General features: G+C 33.5%; 1 protein-coding gene across 3 annotated transcripts in view; it reads right to left on the bottom strand.

Moving 5' to 3' along the window:
• Window positions 1-6,676: 6,676 nt before the first annotated feature.
• LOC118191352 (tetratricopeptide repeat protein 28-like) overlaps window positions 6,677-18,299 on the bottom strand; it is a 91,293-nt gene continuing 79,670 nt past the window's right edge. For all 3 annotated transcript variants that reach the window (XM_085815593.1, XM_085815595.1, XM_085815594.1), the window contains one exon: window positions 6,677-6,980. In XM_085815593.1, coding sequence (XP_085671719.1) covers window positions 6,864-6,980 — 117 coding nt within the window. In that variant the 3' untranslated portion in view covers window positions 6,677-6,863. The remainder of the gene's footprint in view (window positions 6,981-18,299) is intronic.

Raw genomic sequence — 18,299 nt, 5'->3', positions numbered from 1 at the left:
AATAAATTATAATTATTCTATGTTTATTTTTTTCCCGTTAAGTGCTATTTAGTGACATTCTATAGGGACATACTAATACAAAACATTCTTTAATTTATAATATTGGTACATACGAAAGAATTTTCACACAAGTAATTTATACCTTTTCAAACGCTAAAATTACGTTATCAATATTCTCATAAAGTTTCGTTAATCATAAAGTTACATGATTTTATTACGTCATTAAGTTATAGCAATCTTTCATATTGTTTATTTGGAAATAATATTTGAGAATATCCTCACTTAAGGAAAAAATCTTTCTTGACAATACACTCACCTCCTGAAAGACTGGCTGGTAGATGCTCTTCTGTAAGTTGAACTAGCAATTTACAAGGTCAGAAAGAACTTCCTCAACATGAACGAATGCTCACTAGCCTATAGATCTGTTGTATAAACTAACATCGTGTTCGCTTCGTTGATGAAGCTCTGCTGCGTAAGAAATTTTAGAATTTGGTGGTCAGTTCGTGACTGAATTTCCCTTCTTAATTCAGCATCAATGAGCTTGTTATTTATTTTATATGACGCTCGATTAATTATGTTGGCCATCTTCTGTTTTTGGTAAAGGTGAGATTTATTTTGGTAACTTTTCATGTTTGTGAGAAGGCAAAATGGAGAAAGAATCTTCATTATTTGTTTGCATATTTGTTTTTGTAACTGTAACCGGTAAAGCGGAAAGAGAATTATTCTTCATTAAAGGCACTGATAAAAGGCCTTGATTTCGTACTTCATCCGTTTGTGTGTAATAATGCTATTACTATCTAAATGATAGTTTACAGGAAACGCAAATAACAGGAAAAATTAGTCCGCAGAACTGCATGTACCTGAACATTTAAGATGAAACATTCTTTTACTTCTACATTCATGCTATTATATATATTTCGAAATTTTAAAACTTCTTTTTTAGTACTCCATTAAATATTATTTTTAATCCTATTTTAAGAAGTGTTTTGTTTGGCTTTAATCACAGTTCCATTTCAAATAATGTAACCTGTTGAGTGAGCAAGACAGTTTGATAGGAAATCTTTATTTTCAACGGGAAATATAATTGAAGTTTTATTTCAGTCCGGCTGTTAAATATAAACTGAATATTTTAACAAATAATTTTGGTAATTATAAACCGTCTTCAGTGAGGCAGATTTGACTGCCTTTGTGCACAACATCAGATTTGCAACAACGTTTTCCGATCAGAACTGCTTTGTTTCATTATCCTGAATTTTCCTTATAGGAGGGAATTATCATATCCTAACATCCCATTTAGTTTCATTTTTATTAACAACATTTATTAACAAAAATATTTTATGTATCTTGTTAACTTCTTAAACACAGCTGAAGTTCATTTTTATCTCTGATCTCAAGATATTATAAATACCTCAAGGTATTTTCTATTTCTGTAGAAATTTTATGGAATAATATTTTATACATACAATATTGTTTTATGTGATATAAACCTTCCTATAAAACGAAAGAAAGAGATAGCTTCTTGTTTCTATAAAGAATTTATCGTTATCTACAGAATTACCGTAATATATATATTCATTTTTATAATCCATTATTTAGAGGGTAATGATATGTGATACAAAAAATCATTACCCTGTTCATTTATCAATAATTTAGAACTGAATTCTAAATAAAATATTTGCTGGACTAAAGAGCAATTTTCTTTAATCTTTAAGAAATAAAGAATGTAGCTATTGTACATAGTATGAATTTAAGTACTTATTATAAATTTCATATTGATTAATCGTAATTGCATGTCGATTCAAGTTTAGTTTAATGCACTTTAAACTGTAAATACAATAAAACGTCGCTTGGAGACCCCTCCACATTGACCAGCGCTTCTAAAGATGAACCAGTATTTTTGTAGACATAAATAAAATTAATATAGTGCATCAAGGATAATAATTTTTTCTAATGAATCATCTACAGAAATCACGTGAAGTTATTTCCCGACGCTGAGGTCGTAGTTTTCCCTACTTGTAGTCTTTTATATCATAAAATCTTCCTGAATAAGTTACTGCTTTCATTTAACAATTTTGAGATCTTTATAGGATTCTAGGCATTGTGAAATTCTAAAAGCTGGTATATTGAGAATTTCTGAAGCAGTGAACTGAGTGAACAGAATTTAACACGTGAAGTAAATCTCCAATACTTGTTTATCACCTTCACAGTCATGTTATGCAATTTTATTTAAAGCTGCATTTTAACTTCCTATCCTCTCTTATGTACTGTACTCGAGACAATAGTATTAGCCCTACTCTCCCTAGCACTGTACTACATTGTGTTTGACTGTATTTTCCACAATGTTTTTACACCTTTAAATATATAAAAAAATTTGAATTTCATTATTTAAAATGAAGTAAAATCTGAAGTTCAATAAGCGTATCTAAAAAGTTATCATTTTTTATTTAAATGAAAAAACTAAGGGTTATTATAAATAATAGTATACGTAATGCTATTACATAATGCAAATTTTAATACGAAATTAATGTAATTGAAATATTCTAATTTTCCACAATACTATCGTAGAGCTATCGTACAGTTTGAAGAAATTTGCAGCTAAATTTTGTATAGACAGTCAGACTAAGCCCTAGGTTAAGTTAGATTGTTTGAATAAGGTAAAGCACACGAGGGCTTTCTGCCAAGGGAAGGGATGCTCGTTACACTTCGGAAAAACCACGAAAACCAGCCGTGCAGCCATTCCGTTCGCCAAGGATCGAATTCGGGTCGAACTCGGCTCACTTATAGAGCTAATTTTGTGCCTTTAGATACGGTTCTCTTTCAGGGAACTCCATCTCACTTTTCTTGTCATAAAACAAGAACTTAAGATTTGGTGGAGATGAGTTTCGGGCTCCTGAAACTTGGAACCTTTGTAGTCCTTTATGTTAATCAGATCCTGCATATGGCTAAATAAAACATATATCAGTGAAGGAATTACTACTATAGTTTCATTTTTTGTTTTTATTTCTTCCTGATGTGAAAAAAAGTATTTTTAGTTATTTCCTTTAGTGATAGCCATTTTAAAAGTATTAGTTTTGCTGTTGAACATGCTTATATGAAATAAGTCCAAAATATTAATTTTCAGTATTTATGTACGAAACTTCTAGCGTTTATTGCCGATCAATCACCTTTTAACTTTCACGATCTAGTTCAAAGAGGAAACCCGAAACTTCTGAATTTATTTGGACTTCATGAACTTCATATGTTTCTGAGAAACGGTCATATTATTCCACTCGCAAGAGAGATCAACCGTGACAGGTGGACTTCTCAATTCATCACGCAGTCGTCAAGTATAATATGCATCAGTTAATTTATTATTGTTGGCATGTTAATAATTTCTAGACAATATAAAAAACATTAATATTTATTTGATATCCGTCAGAAAAAAATATTGATTCTTACCTGAGCTTCTTTGTTTTGTTTCCTTCCGAAAGCCTTAAAATAATTCATAACCATCTACCATGAAATTACTTATTTTGAGGAAAAAACTACAGCGAGTAAAACATAACATCTAAAAATTTCAACAAAGAATTCCATTAATTGATAAGCTCAGTTATGGTATCCAAAATTATCGAAGACAGAAATTTACTATAAGCCATTAAAACGAACCCTGTCGTGACGACCATCTTTGAAAGAGAGGCAGTATTTCTGAGAACGTAAGCAAATATGCTATTAAATATGCGAGGGATGTTTTTTAAGTGAGGGAATAAGTGAGGGGTAAGAAAATAAAAGCCAAAAGAAAGAAAATTTTCAAAAACTAGATTTAATTTCGGTTTCTACATACGTTTCTCTATTTCTCAACGTAGTTTGTTATCATACCTTAGAAATAGATTTTGAATACCTTTTTCATAAAAACTTGTCGCCTGCTCCGATAACCAAGAAGTTAAGGCTGTTTTCACTTCCTAGACTAGACATACGAGGAAATTCGCTTGAGAGAGTGCTTATGGTAAAGCGTCTGTCTGTTCTTAAGAATTTTCGTTTCAGCTGAAGCCACCATATCGTCTGTGATCACAGATGGGCGTCCAGAGCATCTGTGATCCCTGACCCACTTAACTTTGCCTTCTCTCTTGGCGGTAGCTCCGTAAACTTCACAAATCTGCCAGTGAATGTCTGCAGTAGACAGGTTTCTTGGCGACAGAGAACGTATCACTGACCGTACCTAGTACCGGGCGGGCGAATCGCTAATTTTGAACATTTTAAATACACAAAACGGACCTTACCAGGTTACCTACACAGCTGCAACTGAGTACAGTTATTTCCAAGGGATGCCGGGATACGACGCAAGCACTCGTTGCCACCTACGCGACACGCATTAGTGTATACAGCAAAACGTCCCTTACTATAAAAACACGCTACGTAATTTCCGTAAAACGATTATCTTCACAGATGACCAAAATCATGTGGTATTGTGGATGGCTGTCTTAGGAAACATTCACTGTATTTTCTATAAAAAAATAACTATTTTATTAAAACGAACCCTGTTGTGGCGACCATCTTTGAGAGTGGCCAGTTCTTCTCAGAACTTAAACAAACATACGATCAAATATAGCTTCTGTAAAACGATTGTCTTCATAGGCGACCAAAATCGCATGGTACTGTGGATCTGTCTTAGTAAGCGTTCACTGTATTTTCTATAAAAAGTAATTATTTTTATTAAAACGAACCCTGTTGTGGCGACTATCTTTGAAGGTAGCCAGTATTTCTGAGAATGTAAACAAACTTACTATTAAATATAACTTTTGTAAAATTATTATCTTCACAGACTACCAAAATCATATGGTACTGTGAATGGCAGTCTTAGCAACGTTCGCTGTATTTTCCATAAAAAAATTCTCTTTATTGAAAAAAAAACGAAGTTTTTTTTATTCCTTTTGATTTGTTATTTAGCAAGTTTCAAGCAATTTGGTTATTTAGCAGGCAAGTTCTTCTAATACTCAAAACTCTTAATTCTAAGGTCGCTAATTTTCGGCGCGGCTAATTTTATGGAATAATCTTTTTCCGGCTTAGCTTTGATTACAGTGGCATAAAATGAAAAAAATCTGATGTGTACACCACATGACTTAATTGTACGGAATATTAAATTATACGCATTTTTTCTTGCATTTCATTTAAACTTATTGGATTGAATTAAATCTACTTCGCCGACAGCGCATAAACCACAAAGAATAAGTGCATTCTTTAAAATTCACTCTAGTATTTGTTTACCATAGCGACACTCTGGCGCTAGATTCACTTAACAGTACTATATTTCGTTCATATTATGTCTCATAATGCACAAAATTTGTATCATTTAAAGAATTATCTAATCGTTTCCACATGTTCTATTCAAGTAATACAATAAAGCTAGAACGATGTATAAAAGAAATTAAGCAAACAAAACAAAAAAGAAACAGTTTTTCACAGACGATTGAGTATTTCTCATTCAATTAATTCAGTTCTCACTTCGCGACAAGGCAAAAATACATAAAAACTCAAAATATCTCTACTAAAAATTACTAATTATTAAAAATTAAATTACTAATTATTAAAAATTAAATTAGTAATTATTAAAAATTAAGTAAATCTTAAACACTTATTTCCTCGAAAAAATTCCAGAAAGGATTAAGCATGATTTAAATCGCAATAATAAATGAAGGCGTTTATCTTTGTTGTTGCGAAGCTACGTTTCTCTAGATTGGCAACAAATTCACTACTCAGCTGTTTCAAACGTAAACAAGCAATGACCGCCATCAAAATAGGCTTAGCGGCACTTAAACAACTTTTAAATTGTTGATAATTCTAAAAATATTGCATACAGATTTACTAAAGGCATAAAAGTCTTAACCGGAAGATATAAACAACATAATTCAATCATTTTTAAAGAAAAAAAAATGTACGATTTACAAACATATAAGAATAAAGTAACTGAGATCACTGAGCCGGGTGACAAAGTGGATATATTTATAAATATATTTATATACGTTTGGCGCGGCCGATTGAAACCAAAATACTAGGTGCACATCTACATGTTATAGTAGTCCTATATAAAAAATTTCAACGTTCTGAGGCTACTCGTTTTTGAGTTGTGCGAGATACGTACGTACGTTCGTACGCACATACGTCCGTACAGACGCCACGAAAAATTCTCTTCAGAATTCATTTTAAAGCAGTTTTTTAGTTTTTTTTTGGAGGAAAGGAGTCTTTTGTTCTGTTCTTACGTACACATATCACGCAAAAACATCGTTAAATTGCATTCGAAAGCGGTCAAAGTGGATATTTTCGTTGAAATATGCTGCCTGAAGCTTTTCGCGATTACAATACTTCCTTTTTACTTCGTTCAAGGAAGTAAAAAAGCAAGCATGATTTCCTCTTGTGTAGTGAAAGATAATCGTTGTTTTGTGTGTGTGTGTGTGTGTGAAAATTCTTCGGCAAAGGTATGCATTTATATATACAGTGAAAGAATTCGCGGGTACCACGTTTTCTAGAAAACCTTCTAAAGCAAATCGATACTTTTGAGAACACAAATAAACATCATCCATAATTGTGGTCTCTTCTGTACCTGTTTATCTGTAATAGGAAAATCATGGTTGGTCTTTTTATAAAGTTTTCACTTACATAGAATGTTCAAAAAAGGAGATTTAATAAATTCATGACACAAACATAGTATAAAATATATTTCAAAATTTATTAACTTTGTGTAAAGAGAAAATTAAGCTGTATCAACCAATATGAGTATGGAACAACTCCTTTAACTTTGCATTTCAAAATTATAAAGAACAATCTAAAAGACATATTAATAAAATATCAAAGCCTGTAGCTGTTTTTTAATACATTAAGCTTGCAGATGTTTAGAAACCTTCTGCTCCAACTAATGAAAATGCTGCCCATTGCTGTGGAGGTAACTTCTTCTCCCGGATGCAAAACAGCATAGCTGAACGCAAGGATCTGAAAACATTTCCTGTTGCCTGAAAATGAAAATTCATAAAAATTATTGAAGAAAGATTATAAAAGTACACTCTGCACACACACACACAAAGACACAAAGGGGATTCTGTATTTCCCATTCTATTGGGCTGATTGACGAAATTTAACTTACGTTTTTTATGTTTTGAAAGCTCGACTTAGGATATATATATTAAATTTGTATATAGCGTTTTTCTAGCATTGGTATTCTGAAACAAAATCGAACTTTTTCTGAAATGATATACCTATTTTTTTCCATTCTATTCAACAACATTTCTACTCAAATTATGCCAAAGTTATAGGATCTTACTTTCTTTAGCCACATAAACTAATCTAGATGCTACTAATAAACCTGGCGGTTTATTGCACAGGCGTGAAATAATACCAGCACAGAAGAAAGGTAAAAATAACTTTATTATTTTGAGCTAAGATCAGAAAGGCACGTACTTCGTGCTTTACAATAACATTGACGACTTGCGGTGGAACTTAAGCATTGTTATACAAATCAATTCAAGTCTCAAAAGAGTAGTGCTAGACTAGCACCTTAAGTTACGGCTAACTAGGTTGGCTCGACAATCTACCAGGAGTGATAATTATTCAAATGGCCAAAAAGGCGTATCAGGAGCTCCGCGTAACAGCAAAGTCAGAAACGAAAAGTGCCCTGGCTAGTGAAAGCACGCTCTGAATAAACTCCAAGATTCACTCTTTTAAATACTCACTTCATTTTAAATTAGTATCCTGACTAGGAAATGCGAAAGGAAGTTGAAGAGTTCAGGAAAGATAACAAAAATTTGAATAATTGATTATTTGAACTAAGGGTAACCTTACAAAGTGCCAAACTTTGTAAAAGTCGCAAGAGTAGCTTTTAAAAAATAAGCTCTCAAAATTTTTGCACCTCAGTGTTAATTGAATTTGGTATCTATTTATTAATATCTCTTTTAGACACTTGATTGCTTCTTCACAATCGAAATTTATGTTCAATCCACGTAAAATTCGCAGATATTTTCTGACTTATTTAATTTTTTTTTATAATAATGATTTGCAAAAACGTTTCGAAAAGCGTTTTATATCATACCCTATACAATTTTTGCCATCAGCTTAGATATACTTCTAAGCATACCAGCAAACCTAGAAATTTTTATTCAAATTTTCCGAAGATATGCGTAAATTTATACTAGGGTTGGAACTTTAATAGTGGCAACACAGCTGAAAAAAAGCTACGCAACAAAACCGGAGATCGGAGATCGGAGATCATCATTCGTTAAGTGGTGTTCGACCCGAAGGCCTTTACCACTACATGTTTATCAATCCCCTAAGGACCTGTAAAAGTTCATTAAATTCCATAAACTGGAAAAGTCCTGTGCACTTGTAATAAAAGTGCAAAGTCTTCAGTAGTGAAGAAGTTGATCAGGGGTGGCGACTTATATCGGCCATCGGCCACAGATGAAGTCTTTGCTGGATAAGCTATAATAGCAACTAAATTTTGGCATATCTTTTACACATTATCGTATATTTGACACAGTATCGTACATTAGTAAGATGAAAAGGATGATAAAGATGAAACAAAATCGAGATTAAATAGTTGAAAATAATAAAATATATACAAGAACTACCATCTAACATTATGATGTATAGTTCTGGGCCGTTTATGCGGCTGTTCGATTAGATAGTCGTACTCCCCTATGTTTTTAATAACTTCGTGAGTGGAGGAATCACATTTTTCGTAGAATTTGAATGTAATCTTTAGTAATTCAGCATCTAATGGTAAAATCTTTAAAGAATTATGGATGACAGTGTTCCTAACGAACCACGGAGAGTTCGAGAGGAATCTGAGAGTTTTACTCTGAAAACTTTGAAGCCTTGCTCGATTTGAACGTGCAATAGCTTCCCACGCCGGAGCGGCATATAGAATTATGGGTCGGATTGCCTGTAGATAAAGTGTTCTTTTAGCGTTGATATTTAACTTCGAATATTTGCACATCAGAGGCTATATGCTCATTAAGGCACATTATGCTTTGTCTCTGGTATAATTAACATGAAATTTGAAAGTTAACTTCTGGTCGAGATAAACACCTAGATATTTTACTTGGTGGTCACGTGACACGATTTGTCCGTCCATTGTAATTTCTTCTAAGTCTTGACGGATATTTCCCTTTTTAAAGTAAATCACTTTTGATTTTTCGGGGTTAATTTTAATTTTCCATCCTTTAACCAGGGTGAAATGTAATTAATGGCATTCTGTAGTTTATTTCTTGCATGATATGGATTAAGTGAGTGACATAAAAGTGCCGTGTCATCGGCATAGCATGCAGTGAGAATATTTTCAATATTAGGAAGATCATTAATATATAAATTATAGAGAAGCGGGGAATTACCGACCCCTGTGGTAAACCCGCGTGAATTTTTCTTGTGGTAGAATAATTATCTTGAATCTTAACTTGAAAAGTTCTGTTCTTTAAAAAATCAGCGATTAGATGGATGATGGCAGGTGGGAAATTATAGTTCATCAGCTTGATAATAAGACCGTGATGCCAAACTTTATCGAAGGCTTTCTCTACATCCATAAAAATAGCAGCAACTACTTCCTTTTTATTAAAATTTTCACCTATGAATTCTACGATTCGGGCGATCTGCTGAGTCGTTGAGAATCCCTGGCGAAATCCAAATTGATGGTCTTTGATGATGTTATTTTCATTAATAAAAGTGGTGAGTCGAGACTCGATAAGCCTTTCGAAAAGTTTGGCAATCGCAGGCAGAAGACTGATCGGTCTAAAGTTACTTGTGAGATTTCCAGCTTTCCCAGGCTTTTTAATGACAGTTAGAATGGCGTGTTTCCAATTTTTGGGAATGTATTAAGTCTTAAACATGCGTTAAAAATATTTGTAATAAGAACGATGCCTTTCCTTGGGAGGTATTGCAGGGCCTTATTAGTGATATTGTCATATCCAGATGCTTTCTTTGGATTAAGTTTCTTTATAATTTTCTGTATTTCTTTGAGAGAAGTCGGGTTGTTTTGATTTTCAGGATCTTTGCAGAGGAAATCGGTCACGTGATTGATAATATTGATATCATTCGGGTGTGGGAAATTATTTATATTAAACTGTTGTTCATAGTTATCAGCGAAGAGGTTGACAATTTTCTTATGATCGTAAATTTTGGTATTATTATCATCAAGAATGGGTCCAATATTGCAACAAAACCAAAGAATATCGCGTATACCACACGTGAACTACATACCTACCTTACCACTCAGCAAAAAGACTCGTCCTACCAACGTCACGCGCATGCGGAGTGACGCGAAGAACGAATCCTTCTATTAGCTCGCGGTCTAAAGTAAGTGTTGTCAGGATGTTTTCAAAACAAGAACAACGATGTTGGATAAATATTGAATGTGCCAGAGGTCGTACAGCACGACAGTGTAATCAAGGGCTTTAAGAGGCTTGCGGGGAATCTGCATTGCCTTACAGAACCATAGCAAGATGGATGAAAGCATCAATGAATGACGCCAAAACGTGGCAGACATGCTGCGGCCAGGTCGTCCGAGTGTCAGCAATGCAGACGTGCAAGCTGTTGCCGCACTAATGGACAGTGATCGCCGCCAAACAATTCGTCAGCTGGTCAGACAAACAGGATTAGCGCATACGACTGTGCTGCACATTCTAAAGAAACGCCTGTCCATGAGAAAAATTGCTTCACGATGGGTTCCACATCAATTGACGGAAATGCAGAAATGGCTACGATACGATGCTGCCCGAACCCACTTGGAGCGTTATGAGCGTGAAGGAAATGTTTTTTATGCCGTATCATTACGCTGGATGAGACTTGGCCCCGATCGTACCAGCCAGAACTGAAACGCCAATCAAACGAATGGCGTCATCGCGGGTCACCACGACGTTCGAAATTTCGTCAGAACCTCAGCAATGTGAAAGTTATGGTGATTCTCGTGTACGACTGCGATGGTGTCATCCTAACGCATACCGTTCCCCCACAGCAGACCGTCACTGCGCAGTATTGCTGCTCATTTTTGGAACACAATATCCGACCAGCTTTGAGAAAAAAAAAACGGCGACACTTTCTGCAGAACGCTCCTCTCATTTTGCATGACAATGCTCGGCCGCATGCAGCGCAAGCTGTGACTGATTTGTTCAAGCGATGGGGTTGGGAAGTGCTTTACCATCCACCATACTCCCCAGATCTAAGCCCTTGTGACTATGACTTAATTCCTAAGATGAAGGAATCACTTCGTGGCACTCGCTTCCAAACTGTTCCTGAGATTCTTGCGGCAGTAGACCGGTCCATTGAAACTCTCAACAAAACAGGCGCTGCTACAGGTATTCTGCAACTTCCACATCGTTGGAAACGGGTTGTACACAATGCTGGCGACTATATTGAAGGACTGTAAAACATGGTGACATGAATCACTTTTGTATTCCTCGTAAATAAATAGTTGCCACTATTAAAGTTCCAACCTTCGTATATGACCGAATTTTGAAATGTGCATACTTATTGTAAACGATAATAATGATAAATGTGGCTTACGCACATTGTTAAAATTATTTGAAAGAATGAACGATTCATCTTTTTTCCCAGTTCCCGCACAGTGAAAGTGAAGGGAGAATATGCTACCATAAATTTAAAATGTTCGCCAAGGGACTTATTCTTCGCTAAACTGAGAAACGCGTGCCAAGATAAATTTAAAATTTCTCTACAATTTTCTCACCAGATTTTATAAAATTTAATATTTAGGCATAATTTAAGTCATAGAATCGAAATATGAAAAACAATCGGTATGTAATTTCAGAAAACGTCCGATTTTATGTCAGAATACCTATGTTGGAACAGTAATATATACCAATCTAATATATATATCCTAAGTCTCGGTTTAGCGACATGAAAAACGCATGTTAATTTGATCAATCGGTACAGTAGAAAGAAAAATACATAATTGTTTACATTTTTTTTAAGCCCAAAGGGGCGTTAGACTCAAAGGGCTATTAGTCTCAAAACGGTGTTTTGCGTCGTTTCACATTCTGCGTTGGTTCACTTTTCAAATTGTCTCCTCAAAATATTATCGCCATGGATTATATTTAAAGAAACTAAATAATGAAGAATTTGCATGAATGCACGAATGCTTTTGGGATTCTGAAAAAACAACGGTACATAGAGCCATTAAATTTTGACTTCTAACCGAACATGGGCACCTGGGAGTCCGAAGTTTTAACTTCGAATCTGTTCTATTATCTATTTCAAATTTTCTAAAACTTTAAAGAATTTTTGATCAACAAACTCAACTATTTCAAAGCGAGCAGTGGCAACATTGTAAAACCCACACAAAATACAAACACAAAATAATATTTTTATCTCCAACGCGCGACACTGTGTATCGAAAATTCTAAAGATATGCTGTTTTGTTGTTTTTAAATATTTTGTGATATTACTGTTGAATTGAATTTTATGTGGTTTATGTGCGAAGAACATGCTGTTTAAAACAAAGAAAGATAACACATAAAACGTTAAACAAAAACGCCTTTAATATAAAATCGGAAAGCTTTCAGATTTACTTTATTATTATTATCATTATCCCAAAGGGACAGTTTGCCCAGAAGGGCTATTAATTTCATTTTGCTATTTTGCGTTGATTCACTAAAAACGGTGAATCACCTTTTAAATTGTTGTAACCAATCATTAGAGCCTTGTATTATATTTAAAAAAGATTAAATAATGGAGAATCTGCCTAAATGTATGTATGCTTCTCGCATTATGATAAATCAACGGAAACCTAGAGCCATTAAATTTTGAATGACGTACGTCTTCACCCTAATATCGGCATTTGGAAGCCCAAATTTAGAATTTGGAATTTGTTTTATTATCTATTTATTATGTTTGTATTTATGAAGTATTTATGAGTGTTTGATTAAGAAACTGAATGAACTATGCAAAATAACAAAAGCGTGGAGACTTTTACTCTGTAGTAACAAGCTTTATCTCATTTTCCTAGCTTTAACTAGCTTTTTAGCTTTAATTCCTTTATTTTTTAATTTATCCATTTGATAATGACAGTTTTTCCTTCTTTTAAAATGTATGAAACTACTTTCGGGGGTATTTCTTGGCGAGATTTAAAAAAATGGCCAGTAGTAACTTAACTCTACCTAAGACTCCTTTTCCACCCACAAAGATTTCATTGTGAAAGTACAGTTAGTCAATAAAGTCTGCGTACATCAAGAAAAGTAATATCAAATCCAAATTTTAAGGTGCGAAAAGGGTAGTTTCTTAAAGTTTTATTTTTTTAATATTTAGTTTCAATAAGGGACTTTGAAATTATTTAACTGTAATATTTTCATATCTAATAATTTATGCCCACTAATTTTTAAAAGATAAGTGGCCAGATATCAAAGCCAATAAAGTTTGCGTACGACGCGAAGGAGGCAGGGGATTTCTTATCTAACTTTTAAACTTCAAACTTGAAAATGCAAAGAAGGCTACACTTTCAAGGTCATTGACTTCCGAAGCAACTTTCACGTTGATTAGAAGTTGCTATTTCTATTTTCTTTGACGAAAATGACAACCAATAAAGAAATTCTTTTAGTTACGAGACAACTAATTATCAAATTGAGAGATGAAGGTAAAACTCTTCGTTATATTGGTAAAACTATTGGAAAACCATTTTCTAGTGTGCAAAGAGTTATTCAAAACTATTTTGACACTGGTAGTCTTGCTGTAAAACCAAGATGTGGGAGACCGAAGAAGCTGACGCAGAGAGAAGAAAGAAAAATTCTTTTACGAATTAAACAAAATCCTAAACTTTCTGCTGCAAGCATTGCAAAAGACATAACTAGCAACAAGGAAATTTCTCCTGAAACTGTACGAAAAGTGCTGCGAAAGTCCGATTATCATGGACGCAAACCTAGGTCTAAGCCATACATTTCTGAGACAAATGGAAAGAAAAGAATTGCTTTTGCCAAAACAAATTTAACTCTTCGCAGGACTTCTGGAACAATGTAAGTTGGTCATATGAAAGTAAGTTTACAATATTTAAAGTTAATGGCCACCCTATTGTATGGAGAAAACCAGGAACAGAACTGAATCTGGGAAATTTAAATCCAACTGTCAAACATGGAGTTGGCGGTGTGATGGTATGGGGGTGTATGTCGTCGAAAGGAGTTGGAAATTTTCACATTATTGATAAATTCATGGATAAGTATGTTTATCTGGATATTCTGAAGAAAAATCTACGAGACAGTGCCCGAAATTTAAACCTTTCTAATACCTTTATTTCCCAACAAGACAACGACCCGAAACATACAGCTAAAATTGTGAAGGAATATCTCCTCTATCACACTCCAAGACAGTTGCGTACTCCTCCACAGTCACCAGACCTCAATCCAATCGAACATTTGTGGGCAAAATTGAAGAAACGAATTCGAAAACACAATATTACGTCGCGAAATAAGCTAATTAGTAAATTGCAGGAAGAATGGGCGAAATTTATGTCGGATGACACTGAAAAACTAGTTCAGTCAATGCCCAGACGTCTGCAAGCTGTTTTGAAGAATAAAATGAAATCCTACAAAGTATTGAAGTAATGTAAAAAACTTATATTTTGCTTTTTTTTTTTTTTTTTGAAAGTGTACGCAGACTTATTGGAGGTAATTTCTGAGTTTTTTTGACAAAATATATTTTTGAAAAAATGTAAAAAGTATTGCACTGATATTATTTACTTTTTATTTAAGCTTACAATTTTAGCTAATAGAAGAAAACAAATGCAATGATTAAAATACATTTTTATATGCTTTAAGTGTTTTTTTAATTCAAAATTTAGTCTGTACTCAGACTTTTGTGACTAACTGTAAGTAAATTTCCTACTGTCTTATTTCATTGTATTGTTTTAGTATTTTGAAGTGAATTTTATTAAACTGAGTGAAAATTTAATTTAATTAATTTCAGACTGTATAAATTCCCATTTTTTAGCAATTGTCTGCAGATTTCCAAGTATAAGTTTTCTTTTTGGTAGTTAAGCCATTTTTTTGCATTTTTTACAAATATTAATTATAGCAAAACTCTAGGTGACTATTAATATTGATTTATTTTTGATTTGGCAAATTGGTTATGTCGAAGTGGCGTTTTTAATTCTCAGAGGTACAAATAATTTAAAATAATTTCTGTAGCTCAGCTTATTAAAAGCCAACTGATTATGCCAGAAAAGGGGGGTAATGATCGCTGTTAGATTCTTCCAGTGCTTGAAAATATTTGAATCATAGATAATACAGTTTTTTCCTTAGTATCCCAAAGAGGCGTTAGCCCAGATGGACTAACGCCTCGAAACGACATTTTGCATCGAAATCACTTTTTAGATTGTTGCCACCAAATAATATCACCCTGTATTATATTTAACGACATTAAATAATGAAGAATCTCCACGAATGTATATATGTTTCTCGTATTGTGAAAAAACAACAGTACCTAGAGCCATCAAATTTTGGACAACTTTAGTCCTCCACCCGAATATGAGCACCCTGAAGTCCGAATTTTGAAATTTTTTTTCTAATTACATATTTTGTAAAACTTTAACACATTTTTAGTTAAAAAAACTTACGGATTTCAAAGTTAGCACTGGCAACATTATACGGAATGAAACATTTTTAACTCCAGCTCGTGAGATTTCCTATTGGAAATTCTGAAGATATGCTGCTTTTAAATATTTTTAATTCCAAAGGGGCGCTAACTCACATGATCTCGAAACGTGTATGTGGAGTAAATGGGAAATAAATGCCCCTTTAGGCTTAATATAAAATCTGAAAGCTTTACGATGTTTTTCTTTTTGATATAGTTACATCACTTTTATTACGAATTACTAATGCGTTTGTTATGATTGTGATGGCAAAAGAAGGTTTCTTTTACCTTCCATATTGCTAGGATAAGCTTAAAATTTATCAGGAACTTCATCTGAGTGCGTCATATAACTAATTTTCTGGAGTTAGTTGTATTTAATTTCCTTTACATCTTGTTTTTCCAACTCAGTGCAGATTAATCTAATAGATTTCACTTATATTTACGTAATTTAAATAATTATTTGATATCAGTCTTGGCAGAAACCGCGTAGTAATACTGTTCAAGAGTCACAAGTCCTAGTTACATTATTTTTTATTTGTTAATAGTATATATATGTGTAGTTGTTAGATTTTTAAATAATTTCAATAATTAAAAAATTCTCGATGTAACAGAAATACGTTTGGAAACTGTTACACTACTGGATAAGTTCATGAATGCCCAAATCATTGATCATCTACGAGTCTGCATATTGCAAAACTAGGTAATTAAATTTCAGTCTAATTAAACTGCAAATGTATGTGTTGCAGCGTGGTAAGACTAAACTAATAATATTATTTTTGCATTCTGGTGCCCAGTAATATATTAGATAAAAAAATTATGCTACTATGTAATTAATATAAGTAACTAATGAATGATTTATTTTTCAGTGAAATGTTCAAAAGAGTGTTCTTTGTCGCAATTTCTCGTTAATTTTGCAATGCCTAAAACATAACAGATGCTATGCACAAACCCATTTTCCATTTTCTCTCAAACTTCTGTAAATCATGTCTTAATTTCAGTTGTAGGATCAGTCTTAATTTCAGTTGTATGTCTAACTTCTAAGTGAGAACTGTAAGAGTAGTAACTGCGCAGGAGAAGGGTTAAAAGTAATCTTTATTTACTCTTTAAAGTTCACAATGCGTCATTTCGACGCTAATACACTCCGCCTCCCTTGGGCAGTAACTGAAATCACAGAACTAAACTCAAAATTCGAAGATGGACAAGTAGTAGAACTAAGCTACAGAGCTCATATAATTCCTGTTTCTTAAACCCGCGTCGAAACTAGGGGCAGCAAGTAAATGCAGTTATGCCACGTAAACCAGTAATAACTCCGGGAGTACAAGATCACGAAACGAAGGTGACGGCAATAGCCTAACTCTCCCTCACTTTCCTACTGAACCTCGGTTTTTAAACTTTTTCTTCACAAGGTAGAATTTGCCTTCCTTCACGCGCGCTACCAAATATTATAGCATTGACAATTAGGAGAATAAAGGCTTAAAGGGATACTTAAAATTGAAACTTAACTTGTTAATTAAAAATAAATATAAATCCCTACACAATATTGACGGAATCAGAACACTGTCTTCGTAGCACCCAAATGTAATTAGGAAGAATATTTGAGGTTGAGAGCTGTTGGCCGTTTAGAACGCAGAAAGATTATTTTGGAACTTATAAGAGAAAGAGAATTTTTTCAAGACAGACAATTTCTGCTCCTTCGAAACAAATTTTAAATATCCTGAGACTATTGCTAAGAAGCTACTGAGGCATATCAAGATAAGTCTTACAGCTAAGACTCTCTTTAAAGGTACTTGTAGGTTTCACATTCTTTTTTTTTTTTTTTTATGGATAAATTTGGAGTCTGCGTCTGTTAACTTTAGAATAGGTATTTCCAGGCCTTCCTAAACTATGCCTCGTAACCATGGTAACGATTGCAGCGGAACAATGGTAGATTCTTCTAATTTGCTAAAAAATCCCCTAAATCTTTCGGTACAGTGACATCCATACACGTGACGCTTGTAAATAAGTAGACAACCGCTACGACAGACCTTAAAGTGCTTATTTTAAAGTAACAAGCTAGAGCAAGCTTTCTTGAAATGGAAGACATTTGAGCGAATTAACGGGCCAGAACAATATTTTAATTTGTATTCCTTACAAAATTTACCGGACAACCTCTCGCTAAAACCTAATGCATGATAAAATCCTCATGCCTTTAAGATTATATCGATGAAGGAATCTAAATTAATTTCCGACTTCTATTTGACCACAGTATGGAATCATGTTTTGGTGTGTATCTATAAGTTAGCGGAGATAATATTCCTTATTATTATCAAAATTTTGAGTCTTTTCTAATGTATTAACGTTTTCAAAACTTTTGTTATTTTTACAACATATTTTATTTATTTCATAATATAGTTTCGTGCCCTACTGTCATTTTTAAATTAAATTTATACATTACACTTAGAATGCATGTTCTTCGCATGAGAAAAACGAACGCTATGTTTAAAAAGCGGGTTCAGAAGATCTAGGGAAATGGAAAAACAAAGCTTCTTTTTATAAAGTGTTTTTCTTCTCTTCTCAAAGAAGAACTTGTGGTTGACCGCCTTCGGAATGAACAGAGTTTTATTCAAAATCTGAGCCAAACTAAGGCTGTCTCTTGCATAACTTCAATATCTTTCATTTATTGCAATAAGGTATTAAAATTATATTAGTCAGATATGTTACAAAAATAAAGA

The sequence above is a fragment of the Stegodyphus dumicola genome, chromosome 4, assembly GCF_044657685.1.
Source record: "Stegodyphus dumicola isolate Sdum_Otavi_A_Nest chromosome 4, ASM4465768v1".
Taxonomy (NCBI): domain Eukaryota; kingdom Metazoa; phylum Arthropoda; class Arachnida; order Araneae; family Eresidae; genus Stegodyphus; species Stegodyphus dumicola.
The sequence above is the reverse complement of the archived record's forward strand: the minus strand, read 5'-3'. Positions and strand labels throughout refer to the sequence as shown.